The 13,405-nt window shown below is 42.4% G+C and overlaps 1 protein-coding gene across 1 annotated transcript in view; it reads left to right on the plus strand.

Annotated features, from left to right (window-relative positions):
• The window catches only part of NRK (Nik related kinase), a 348,898-nt gene that overhangs the window by 206,215 nt on the left and 129,278 nt on the right, over positions 1-13,405 (plus strand). Inside the window, exons 19-20 of the mRNA XM_077285205.1 lie at positions 1,087-1,172; positions 10,791-10,882. Of these exons, the coding sequence (XP_077141320.1) occupies positions 1,087-1,172; positions 10,791-10,882 (178 nt within the window). The remainder of the gene's footprint in view (positions 1-1,086; positions 1,173-10,790; positions 10,883-13,405) is intronic.

A 13,405-nucleotide genomic window follows, 5' to 3' on the forward strand; every position in this document is an offset into this window, starting at 1 on the left:
CAAAACCTGGAGGCAAAAAAAATAAAGTTGTTGCTAGTAACAACTGTCCAGGTCCTTTTTTATTTTTATTTAAATTTTATTAATTCTCATTTGTGATGCAGAATGACTTCAGGCAATGTATGATTGTGAGCTTTATCTCGGCAACCAATTTGCTCAGTCCAATGCTGTGTCTCAGAAGCCAAGCTAGTGCTGCGTTGCTAATTACCCCACTTAAATCCTATTTTATATTATGCCACCTTCAGTTGGGAATTTAAGGCCAGATTCGCACCTTGTGCATTTTTCATGCAGATTCTGATGCTCATTTGCATGTAGACTTTTGATAGGTGTCTTGCTTTACATTGCAAAGTTTAAATCAGCACCAAAATCTGCAGAGACTTTTGCAGCTGATTCACATCAGTAAAATCCATGGTGGCAAAATGTGCGTATCTATCCTCATGGCCACGAATTCCAGCACAAACAGGTTATTTTGGGTTATATACATGTAATAAAACTAAGAAAATGTTCCCATAATATGATTATGAAATGAAAACTGGCCTTAATGAGAATCCGACCAAACATTCGTCGGTCTTGTTTGTGCTTATATGCTTATATGTATTGGCACACCTTCTTTCAAATATATAGGTAAAGGCATCAATGGAGCCCTAGTATGGTGGTATGTATTGGAGCCTTATAGGTATAAGTCAGGAAAACTCACCAAAAAAGGCTAATAAAACCGCACTAAAATCCATATTGAATAAAACGCATGTCTTTTTGCCATGGTTACTGGGACACTTGGCGTTTTTCTAGGTAAAACAAATAAAATAAATGTGCTTCTCCGGTTAAAAGCGCACCTGTATTTAAAGCCACAGCAATTCTCTATGTGGTTTTTGGTGTATTTTCAACCCCACCATCTAAATAAATCCTAAATGTAGATCTCTATTTTGAGGGTGATGGATGCCCAAGATGATGGATGCAGGCCCGAGCCAGCATGATCACCATATTGGTTGCTTTGTTAGACCACTTACTGACTGCAGAAAACTTGATGAGTCGATGCTTACATTACTGTGACTGAATTGCTATGCACTAACTGGTATGTTTCATAATTAGTGGTTTCCTTCAGCAATCCAAGGAACAGCCTGAGCCAGCGAAATGTAGCAGCATGATTGGGAATCAGAACAACAGACACAATCCAGGTGAAAGATCCCTCCAAGTTTTTAAAGTACAGAAATTATACGTATACAGTAATGGAACTATTACTACTTCTTCTCTTTCCTAAATCCACTCCTGATCGCGATTTAAAAAGAAATATGAAAATTGCTTATAAAATACTAAAGTGTAAGCGAGGTGTATTCACGCGAGGTGACAGTGTCCCGCGCAGTCAGAAACTGATTTTATGCAGTGTTTTAAGAAACAGGAAGTCTCTTTTCCTTGCATGAGTCATCTCCCTCCAACTCCTGACCCAGCTGCTCGACTCCTCCTACGTGCAAGGGACTTTGGCGTGACATAGAATGGTAGTTCTAATTATGACTCATGTAGAGAAAAGAGAATTCCTGCTTCTACACAGAGCTTAGAAGGATTCAGCTAGTCAGTGTTTAATCACATGATGTCATACACCTAATGAAAAAGAGAAGAATTAGCTGGGTAGAAAGGCAAAATGAGCAATTGTAAGTGCACAGTGCCATATAATATGATGACTGCAATATATTAAGAGGACAATAATTTTGATTTGTGTGCTTTTTTAAATCCTTCATGACCTTGAACCTGCAACTTTCCCTGCACTTGATAGCTGATTTAATCAGCCATCAAGTGCCACTAACAGTAGCACCTGGATCAGAGCTCCACCCTCGGCTGCTAACCAGTTAAAAGCCACTGTCAATCACCGACAGCAGCAGTTAACATGTGCAGATAAGAAGGACATCCTTGATCCCGCCCATCGGTGTACCCGTCATGTGATTGCGGGGCTTCGATGTGTTTCAGTTATGACAGCCAGGGGTCTGCTGATGACCTGTGGTAACTTGGCAAATTGGACAAAGTTTGGGGTATAATGGCCCTCGCACTAGCTTCCTCACTGCATAAAGGCCCCATATTATCTCCCATGCTGTATAAGGGCCCCATATATTATTTTCCTTGCTGTATATTGGCCCCTGTATTAGCTCCTTTGCTGTATATTGGCCCCTATATTATCTTCTTTGCTGTATATTGGCCCCATATATTAGCTCCCTTGCTGTATATTGGCCCCTGTATTAGCTCCCTTGCTGTATATTGGCCCCTGTATTAGCTCCTTTGCTGTATATTGGCCCCTGTATTAGCTCCTTTGCTGTATATTGGCCCCTATATTAGCTCCTTTCCTGTATATTGGCCCCTAGATTAGCTTCCTTGCTGTATAATGGCATTCATATTAGCTCCCACTTTGTATAATGGCCCAACATTAGCTCACATGCTGTATAATGGCCCCCACAATGTATCAGGGGCCCCTGCAGTAGTTCATACATTGTATAAGGGGCCCCCACACTTTGATGCCTCCACCGTTACACCACAAGTTTTGATCAAAGTAAAAAGCAATATATACTCACCTAATCCACGATCCTGATAAGGCACTCTGATGTCGCATGCACAGGACATGATTCCCGGCATAGAGTGATGATGTCACGGCACAGAGACTCTCATGTCCTGTGTGTGTGTCAGCGCCACGGCCAGTTCTGTAGACCGCAGGCTTAAAGTGACCTGCGGTCTACAAAATGGAGAGCGGTAGTGCAGGGAGTCTCCTTGCTCTACCATGGAGCTTAACTATATTGGTGTGCTGTACATGCTGATATAGTTAGGAAGCGCAGCTCCAGGTGGGCCCCACAGAGCTCAGGACCTGGGGCAGTCACCCCCTTGGTAGCTATGCTACATTTGAGTAGGTTTTACTATGTAATCTGAAGGCAGCAGGAGATACGGGGTGAAACACTGAATTCAGCAATTTGTCATTTATTAGGCCGTGTGCTGTTTACTTACAATTAAGGTTTTATCACTAGGACATTATAACTTCCAGGTCTGGTGTTGAGGTGGCTGCTAGACTGACTCCGCTCCCTCCCCTGATAAGCAGCTCACTGTCTATATACAATGTATATAGAAAGCTGTGGTGTGAGGAGTGTTAGCTTTCTGAGCTCTGTTACATGCTAAATCTAAAAACTCTGATTGTATGACAACTGCTGCACCCAGTAATCTAAGTGATACATCGCTGGAATCAGGGTCTTTTTTCCTACATCAGGCTGCTCTCAGACGAGGTAGCAAATACCTGGTGACAAATTCTCTTTGAAGGGGTTGTCCAGTTCTGGATAACAGCTGTTTAATCAATTCATGTCTATAATACATACTCTCCACCCGAAGTGGTGGACAAGACAATATTGTGCCACATGATCAGCTGTCACTATTTGGCTGCTGCTTTTACTGTTTCCGCAGAGTGGACATCTATCCTAAGAAAATATTGATAAGCTGCAGCCAAACAGCAACCGCCAACCACTGATCACTTGACACAACAAAGTCATGTCACCTAACGGGGACAGCAGCACCGACATTGCTGGAACACTGGCACTGCAGGAGAGGAGTGTGCATTGTTTTATTTTAATTGGACAACCCTTTTAAAAAGAACAATTACTTCTCCCAGCTTTGGGGATGTTTCTGAGTCATTTGCATGGATTTCTGCAAACTCCTTTCAACTTCATGAGGAAATTTGGAGATGACTGCTGATCGTCCGGAAGACATTTTAATGACTTGAAAGTTTGCCGATCTCAGAAAAATCGAACGCATTACTTTACTATGCTCTTGATAAGGTAAATATGTCAAGTGTGCAATCTGCAACCGCCGGAAAAGCCGCAGCTCATCTTAGTGGAAGAGTAATTAAAATGTATTTATTGTCCAATATTTGCATACTAGCGCTGAAAAGCCGTGTCTTAATAGCAGCTAGCTATTTAATCTTTCAGCAAAGCTGCCCCGAGGCTAAGTGACAGCTTAGGTAACACAGTGCACTTCGAGTGATTTAATTTGGAAGTGATGATGCACTTAAATCACAAAGTCCAATATTGCAATTAGAACTGGCATTGCTTCAGTAGCCGTCGTTCACATAAACTGGCACATGGCAGATGTAGTTATACTTTAATGCAGCTGGTGTACCATTGCCCCTAAAGCTGTGAATTTGACATTAAAATTAAATTTCATGTAAATGGAAGATGGAAAATAAACACATTACAAACTGTAAGCTCCCACAAAGTACATGATGCGTAAAACCCAATACCACAGAGAAACACCACTTGGTGCAAAAAATGGAATATAATTATTAAAGGTGTACAGCCGCTTTTGAACAACACTGACCAGTCAAGAATTGGACAAGCAAATATTTCCTGACCACGATATTAACAAATAATAACCTAATAAAAGTATTAGGTAGGCTGTGGTCAGATGAGACCAAACTGAACTTTTTGGTGACCATGTAAATGCTATGTTTGGCACCAAACCAACACATCACTCTAAGAACAGTATCCCTACAGTGAAGCATGGTGGTGGTAGCATCATGCTGTAGGGATGATTTTCAGCAGCAGGGACAGAGAAAATGGTCCGAGTCGAGAGGAAGATGGATGGTGTGAAATACAGAGATATTCTTGAGCAAAACGTGTTTCCGTCTGTCAGTGATTTGAGACAGGGATGGAGGATCACCTTCCAACCAGACAATAATCCAAAGTATTCTGCTAAAGCAACACTCAAGTGGTTTAAGGAGTAGCGTGTAAATGTTTTGGAGTGGCCTAGTCAAAGCCCAGACCTTAATCCAATTGAGAATCTGTGGTCAGACTTGAAGATTGCTGTTCACAAGAGGAAACCATGTAACTCGAATGAGCTGGAGCAGTTTTGCATTGAGGAGTGAGCAAATATCCCAGTGGCAAAATGTGGAAAGGTCATAGAGACTCATCCAAAGTGACTTGTAGAAGTAATTGCTGCAAAAGGAGGCTCTACACAGTACTGACTTTAGGGTGGTGATGAATAGTTAAGCACACTGAAGTTTTCAGTTATTTTGTCTTATTTGTTGTTTGCTTCACAATAAAAAGAAAACCAAATGTTCACAGTTGTAGGCATGTTCTGTACATGAACTGATGCAAACCCTCCAAAAAACAGTGAAATTCCAGTTCAGGGGTAGCAAAACACAAAAACCTGCCAAGGGGGTGAATACTTTCACAAGCCACTGTAACTGATAGGGAATTTAGATTGAGAGCCCCACTGGAGACAGTGAAGATGATGTCTGTAAAGGCACTATATAAGCAAAGCATAATAATAATATAATAATAATAATGTGATTGGCTTAAAACTTATGATCCCTCTGACGAAAAGAGATTTTGCAAAGCACTCTCAATTCTGTATTTGGTATACGTTCACTTTCAACAAAGTTTTTAAAAGTTTCTAAGAACATATCATAACTTATAAAATTTTGTGATAGTGTCCATTTTTTAACAAATGGCTAAGGCGTAAGAATAATTGATGTTTGTCCATCGATTGAAAGCTCTCCACTTCCCTGCTTCCCTCACAATGAGAAAAACAGATTTACAGATTTACAGTAAAAAAGTGCTGAAGTAGGGAGGCTTTCCAGGGGATTTCTGCTAAGTCCCACAACTTGTACATTTTAACTTGCTCATTGTCTTTATATAAACATAATTCTTTCTTATTATTAAAGTTACATTGCTAGCATTTCAGTAAAGTGCTCTCCATCTTACACTTGTCCCACTGGCTCGTACTGCTGGAAATTATTTATCCACTGGGATTTCTGCACTTAAGCCTACTACTAGCGTCAGCTGTAATATCCTATAGCTGCTGAAAGCTGCTGTGTGTTGCAGCTGTAAGTCATTGTACAGGTTCATATATGGAATAAAGCGGAGATCCAACTACACTTTAAGTTATCGTAATATTCCCACGTTACTAAAACAATATATTATTATTTTGTTTAACAAATGAGCAAAAGATTATCCTTATTCCCAAATCAGAGTATAACCGGCAAAATAAAGCATAACATATAATGGAAAAGTAGAGAGATTGTATACCCGTGACAGCGTATACCAGTTCTTTATTATAGGACATTTTACCATGGCTCTGGTAAAGACCAGTAATCACCGACCTAATTGTGAGATCATGGGGGCATCGGGTAATGCAAAATCTAAGTTGCTCACCGTTAACGGGATTTTACAGACCCCATGACAGCACCACCTGAGAGAGGGTATCCGCCCACCAGGACAGGAAACCTACTGAATAAAAAGGCGGTACCGCTCCTCCGCATCAGTTTGGTTTCAGAGCACGAGAGGACCTCCAGACAGTTAGTTAGTACAACCTTCACCATATACATTTTTCTTAAAACCCTTAAGGGTATGTTTCCACGTTCAGGAAACGCTGCGTGTTTGACGCTGCGCAGAGCCGCAGCGTCAAACACGCAGCGTCCAGATGTTACAGCATAGTGGACGGGATTTTATCAAATCCCGTCTCCACTATGCGTGGTAACACGCACCCGGCAGCCCTGCAATTCCGGACATGCAGATTGCAGCATGTCCGTTTACCTTGCGGCAACGCTGCGCCACCGCAAGGTAAAACACAGGGCCCTATGTGTGGGGTGCGATGATGCCGGATGTGTGCAATGAACACATCCAGAATCATCGCGTCACAGAAGGGGGCAGAGCTTAGGGCGGAGCGGGTTTGCATCTCCGTCCAAACCGCCGGCCATCCTGAAGGTGGACACGTACCCTTATAGTGCACACCATAAGTGACAAAGCAGGGGAGGGAATATAAGGGTGCTGTCATGGGCTCTGTAAAATCCCATTAACGGTGAGTAACTTAGATTTTTCCTCCTCTCCCATGACAGCACCACCTGAGAGATTAATATAGATTAAAGCACCCTAGGGAGGGATCACAGTTTGCAATACCTTTCTCCCAAAGGACAGGTCAGCAGAGGATGATAGATTGAGATGATGGTGCCTATAAGAGGTAGTAGGGGAATACCATGTGCCTTACATATTTCTTCGATGGACACCTCCGCTCTCTCGGCCCAGGAGGTCACCACAGCCCTGGTGGAATGGGCCCTCCGATTTCCAGGAACTGGTCTTTCACAAGAGGTGTAGGCTAAGCTAATGGCGTCCCTTATTCATCTAGCTAAAGTCCCCCTTGTAATACTACACCCTTTCTTATTTCCCTGGAAAGATACAAATAAGGCCTTGTTCCTTCTACTCTGTCTAGTCTTGTCTAAGTAGTGGATCAGGGCTCTCCTGACATCTAACGTGTGAAGTCTCTGTTCTTCTTCAGACTTTGGTTCACTGAAGAAGGAGGGAAGGATTACCTCCTGGCTTCTGTGAAATTTAGAGGCCACTTTGGGGAAATATGCTGGGTCAGGTCTCAACACGACTCTATCCTCTGACACGTACATGAAGAGACCCTACTCGCCAATGTCAGGGCTACCAGAATCACTGTTTTGAGTGTCACAATGTTTCTTCTTGTAGGCTTCCATGAGGACAGGAAACTAAACTGATGCAGAGGAGATGTACCACCTTTTTGTTCAGTAGGTTTCCTGTCCTGGTGGACGGATACCCTCTCTCAGGTGGTCTTGTCATGGGAGAGGGGGAAAATAAGGGTTTTCTGCCAGTCCTTACTGGCCCCTCTAAAAGGTATGGCTTCTTCTACCTTTGTAGACTCCTTAGCTATTGAGAATCAGCGAGGCAGCTTACGTGGCCATCATTGGCGTAAAGCATGAGAAGACTTTCTGTGTCCCGACTAAATTGGGATCATTTAGTAACAGCAGCGCTACCACTCTCTCCCCTCTATAGTAGAGTGCAGTACTTCACAGAGGTGTCAAAAGAAGGAAATTATTCAGGTGATGCGTTTTTGATGGAAAAACTTGTTTCCGAATACAGTAAAACCTCTCCAACCTCTTTAACACCAATGTTCGTGGATGGATGAGAAAGAGAGTGCTTCCTCCCAGACATTCATATAGGGGAGTTTGACAGACTCCGCTGGTGAATTAAGAGTTTTATAAAACAGAGACAATCCATGTTCATTTGGGTATTCTACTTTAAAGTATTTCTGCATCATATCTGATGGGTCAGGGCTCCCCCAAGCTGGAAATGTACACGAATGGATAAAATGACAAATTTGGAGGTATTGATAAAAGCCCGTTTTGGGAATCTTGTAAAGTTGGGACAAATCTGCAAAGGAGGGGAATACATGGCCATTTAAGAGTTTGTCAAGGGTGCTTACACCTGACTTCACCCACAGGTCTAGAGACAACCCAGAGATGTGTGCTTCTATCGCTTTTACAGAAATGAATTTAAATAAGGATTTTGTTAGTGTTCTATCAAGATTATTCCAATTAAATTTAATTATTCCAAAGAAATCAATAAGGACATGGTATATAAGGGAAAATTGAAATTCAGGGGCTTCAGTAGCTCGATGTCTAGCAAAACTCTAGTAGACCTGTGGGGAGCAAACTGTCTTTCTATTTGGAGCCATCTATAATTAGGATCCCCAGCCCACCAATCCTTTGCGGCATTGAGTATGGCTGCCTTGTGGTACAAACATAGATTTGGTACACCCATGCCACCACGGGAATATTGGAAATGCAGAGCCCCGACCGCCACTCTTGTTTTTTTGTTTTGCCAAATAAAGTAGGGATTGTAGGAGCCCTATCCATCTAGTTGGAAATTTGAAGGGAAGACATCTAAACAAGTAGGTAAACTTAGGCAGCAACATCATTTTTACCATTTATTCTGGCAACCCAGGATAGTGGGAGAAGGGTCTGCCTTTCCAAGTCCCCACGAACTTCCGAAATCAGCGATTCACAGTTCAACTTAATTAGATTTTCAAATTTTGTAATTTTATTTCCCAAATATGTAAATCCTGCTTCCTCACACTTAAAGGGAAATACTGTAGTATTCTGTCCTTTACCAAAGGTGTAATATTTATGGGGAATATGATAGACTTTTTGGCATTTAATTTGTAATATGAGATTCTGGAGAATTCAGCTAAGGTGTCCATGATACCCACCAGGGACTCCTCCTAGCCGGTGAGAGATATGTGAGAGATATGTGAGAGATCACATCAGCTGCATACAATTCCGCCACATGGTCCATATCTCCCACACGTACTCCATGTCTGCTTGGATTAGTTCTAAGAACCTCTGCCAGCGGCTACATTAGCAAAGCAAAGATAACCGGCAAAAGAGGGCAACGCTGCTGGGTGCCATTAGACATCACAAACCAGTCTGAGGTGAAGCCAGGTGCCGTAACCACCACGTTCGGATTAGAGGATAGGGCCAATATAGCCTTTTTAATATCTCTCACAAATCTAAACTTATCCAGAACCTCTCCCATATAACCCCAGTGCACTCTGTCAAACGCCTTTTCGGCATCAAGAGACAGCAGTACACCAGGGAGTTTACTAGTCTCCATTATCTTCAACAAATCTATCACTCTTCTAGTGCCGTCCTTGGATTGTCTCCCAGGGACAAATCCAACCTGGTCAGGAACTATCAGAGAGGGAAGAACTGACATTCTGGCCGCAAGGATTTTAGAGAATATTTTTAGATCACAGTTAGTGATGAGCGAGTATACTTGTTATTTACCGAGCATGCTCGGGTGTCCTCCGAGTATTTTTTAGTGCTCGAAGTTTTAGTTTTCATCGCCGCAGCTGAATGATTTACATCTGTTAGCCAGCATAAGTACATGTGGGGATTTCCTAGCACCCAGGCAACCCCCACATGTACTTATGCTGACTAACAGATGTAAATCATGCAGCTGTGTCAACAAAAACTAAATCTCCGAGCACTTACAAATACTCAGAGACCCCCCGAGCATGCTCGGGAAATCTCGAGCAGCAAGCATACTCGCTCATCACTAATCACAGTTTATTAAGGATATACGGTAGGCCTAAAATTACCAGGCGTAATTGGGGGCTTCCCCAGCTTAGGAATGGTTGTGACTACTGCCTCAAGGTTTTCATGGCTTATTGAAGAACTACATTTCCAAAAATGTAAAAATTTTAGGAGGTAAGGAGCCGTCTTTTGTCTTCCTTCATGTTATATAAACTATACTTTGTTACTCCTGTGAATCACCATTAGAATCCCAGTAGGTCCCAGAAGACCTGACTTGAGGACCCTGGAAACTGGCAGCATTCATTTCTGGCTACATCTATCTAAATGCACCTATTAGCCATGTGCCCACTGCAGAACAATTCAGCAAGGCGAGCCTCCATCTTTTTGCCTCTTTTTCTCCATGTCTCAAAAGAATTAACCCTATGAGCACCTTTTTTTCTGTTTTTTTCCCTCTGAACTTCTTTCTGTCTTGCAAGACTTCCGCTGTTGGAAAGCCCACATACACATAAGAAAAAGTTCAGTGTAGCTCCGCAGGTAGAAAATTCACTGTAAATACACTTAAGAGTTTGTTCTATCTCCTGACATATTCTTTGCATTGTGAGGGTGGGGTATTTATTTTAGCGGTGCCCTCACTATACTTCAGATCACGCTTTGTTTGTGCCTTCATATGGCTAATCAGTGGATTTCCTCTATTTACTGATCGTCTTCTATTACAAGTCACTTTGGATTTCTCAATTCCTACAAAGGTACGAGAGCGCTGCTTGAGTGCTTTTATGATGCATGGCTTTAAACTCAGATGAGATTTCCCTTAAGAAAAAAGGAAGATACTTGATGAATGAGGAGTGACACAGAGTGCCAGATGCCACGATGGCGAATGACACTAACAATGAATGATAGAACACTCGCAATTATTGTCTCATCATTTCATTTATCGTTTAAGGGTCACCAAAAGATAATCAAGTGGTGCCGAATTATCTCCAACAATTAGAGAAGGCTGGAAATGAAGTACATCTAGATTTCAGGAAGATTTCGGTAAGTGTCATGAGTTGACTTACGCTGATGATTATTTTCTATCTCGGTCTCACACATACTGATCTGTGAAGGAAAAGTTTCAGAAGAAGTTTATAGAAAAGTCATGTATTGCACATTGAAAAGTGGAAATTACGTGTTAAAATATTATTTCTATGCTGAGATTTGATTCTTTAAAAATTATAGGTATAAAGCCTGAGACTATGAACAGGTTTAGACTTTGTTTCCGACAGCGTAGTGGAAATCTGACGGACCCCATTATAGTTAATTGGTGTCCATCATGAGACAAATTCAGCACTGCTGTCATTTTATTTTGATCCACTTCTATGATGGAGCTGGAAAAGGGATGATATGATTAGCACAGATGTTAATACAGCCTTGGATGACTACATGTTCCCATCCAATTCTGTCAGTTGCAGTTTTGTAACGGAGATATTCACATCTATTTCTACATCATCCCCAACCGAGGAGAGACTTTCTGAGCTCTTGACACTTTATGTAGCCACTTTGGCATTAAAGAGGTTGTCCATTACTGGATAATTCTTTCTTAAAGCAAATATGTCAGCAGAGGGATTTGTTATGTAATGTGAGAGCAGCATGATTTACATGCAGAGAGCCTGATTCCAGCGATCTGTCACTTAGTGGACTGCTTGGTGTAGTTTTGATAGAATTCCTGTGGTCAGAATGCTGTGTGTAACCCCGCCCACAACTCTCTGTACAATGTCAATTGTTAGCAAGCTGCCAATCAGTGGTCAGGGCGGGGTTACACAGTTAAGCTGGACTGCTCTGCACTTGAGACCTAGTCCAGCTAAATCTCCTGCTGATAAAACACTGATTGCATTTAAAGTACAGCACACAGCCTAATAAGTGATATTTCCCTTTAATCAGGCTTTCTGGCTCTATATTATGCTGAACTCAGATTAAATACCAAAAATCTGAAGACAGATTTAAATCCTACAATCCAACATATAAAATTTGACACTGTAAGGGAACCCCTTCCAGTGATGTTGAAGCTGTATTTGTCCCTGCACTCACGTGGCTATCAGCGGCACTTGATAGGCTTCATAGTTCTATCAGGTGGAGATTCGCTGATGGGCTGCAGCTATCACATGACATCAGAGTGTCATGTGAGTGCCAGGAGACACAGCACGGACATTGCTGAAATGACGCCAGTTTGGGAGGTGTATTTGTGTTTTATATTATTATTATGCTCACCTATAAAGCACCATGATATTCAACAGCACTTTACAGACATCATCGTTATTGTCCCCATTAGGCTCACAATCGAAATTTACCGTAATTCTTTATTACATTTAGATTGTGAGCCTTATGGGTAATTCCTTATCAGTATGTCTTTGAAGTGTGGGAGTGCTAGTATCCTTGAGGGGATTTGAACCGAGGACCCCATCACTGCAAAGCACTAACCACTGAGCCACCATGCTGCCCATTTTTCTTTTTTATTAAATTTTTTTATTAAACTTTTAACAAAGGATCATCCAGTAGCAGGTGGTCTATTTAATAATGAGGAAACTTATTGCTTATATAACAGCTCAGATATTCTGACTTTGCTTGTTATGGGGGAACTGTAGCTGTTGCCAGGGCCGGCGTCAGAACCCGGCGTACCCGGGCAAGTGCCAGGGCCCTGACGAGATGGAGGGGGCCCATAACGGTAAGACACTGCTGCCGACACTAATGCGCATCATGCGCTCCTGGGGGGGCCCCGAAGCCGGACTTCATCCCCTGTTGTGAATTAGACTTTTTTGGCTCCCTCTTGTGGTCAGTAGTGATATGACTCTGGGATTGTCTTTTCTCAGTTTGGCACCCACCTGGGTCGTTAGTCCAGGGGTGTTGCTATATAAACTTCCTGGATTCTCAGTCCAGTGCCTGGCATCGTTGTAATCAGTTCCTTTCTGTTTGCTCCTGTCTGCTGGTCCTGGATCTTGCAAAATTAAGCTAAGTCCTGCTTCCTTGTTTTTTGGTTATTTGCATTGCTCTTATTTTTTGTCCAGCTTGTACTAAATGTGATTCCTGATTTTGCTGGAAGCTCTGGGGGGCTGGTGTTCTCCCCCCGGGCCGTTAGACGGTTCGGGGGTTCTTGAATATCCAGCGTGGAAATTTTGATAGGGTTTTTGCTGACCGTATAAGTAATCTTACTATATTCTGCTATTAGTCAGTGGGCCTCTCTTTGCTAAATATCTAGTTCATTCTTACGTTTGTCTTTTCTCCTTACCTCACCGTTATTATTTGTTGGGGGCTTGTATCCAACTTTTGGGGTCTTTTCTCTGGAGGCAAGAAAGGTCTATCTTTTCCCTTCTAGGGTTAGTTAGTTCTCCGGCTGGCGCGAGACGTCTAGAACCAACGTAGGCACGTTCCCCGGCTGCTGCTATTTGTGGTGCCAGGATTAGATATATGGTCAGCCCAGTTACCACTGCCCTATGAGCTGGTTTTTTGTGTTTGCAGACTTGGTATGTATTTTTGAGACCCTCTGCCATTGGGGTCATAACAATCCCCCCCTGCAGGGCCGCC

This window comes from Ranitomeya variabilis, chromosome 2 (assembly GCF_051348905.1).
Source record: "Ranitomeya variabilis isolate aRanVar5 chromosome 2, aRanVar5.hap1, whole genome shotgun sequence".
In the NCBI taxonomy this organism is placed as follows: domain Eukaryota; kingdom Metazoa; phylum Chordata; class Amphibia; order Anura; family Dendrobatidae; genus Ranitomeya; species Ranitomeya variabilis.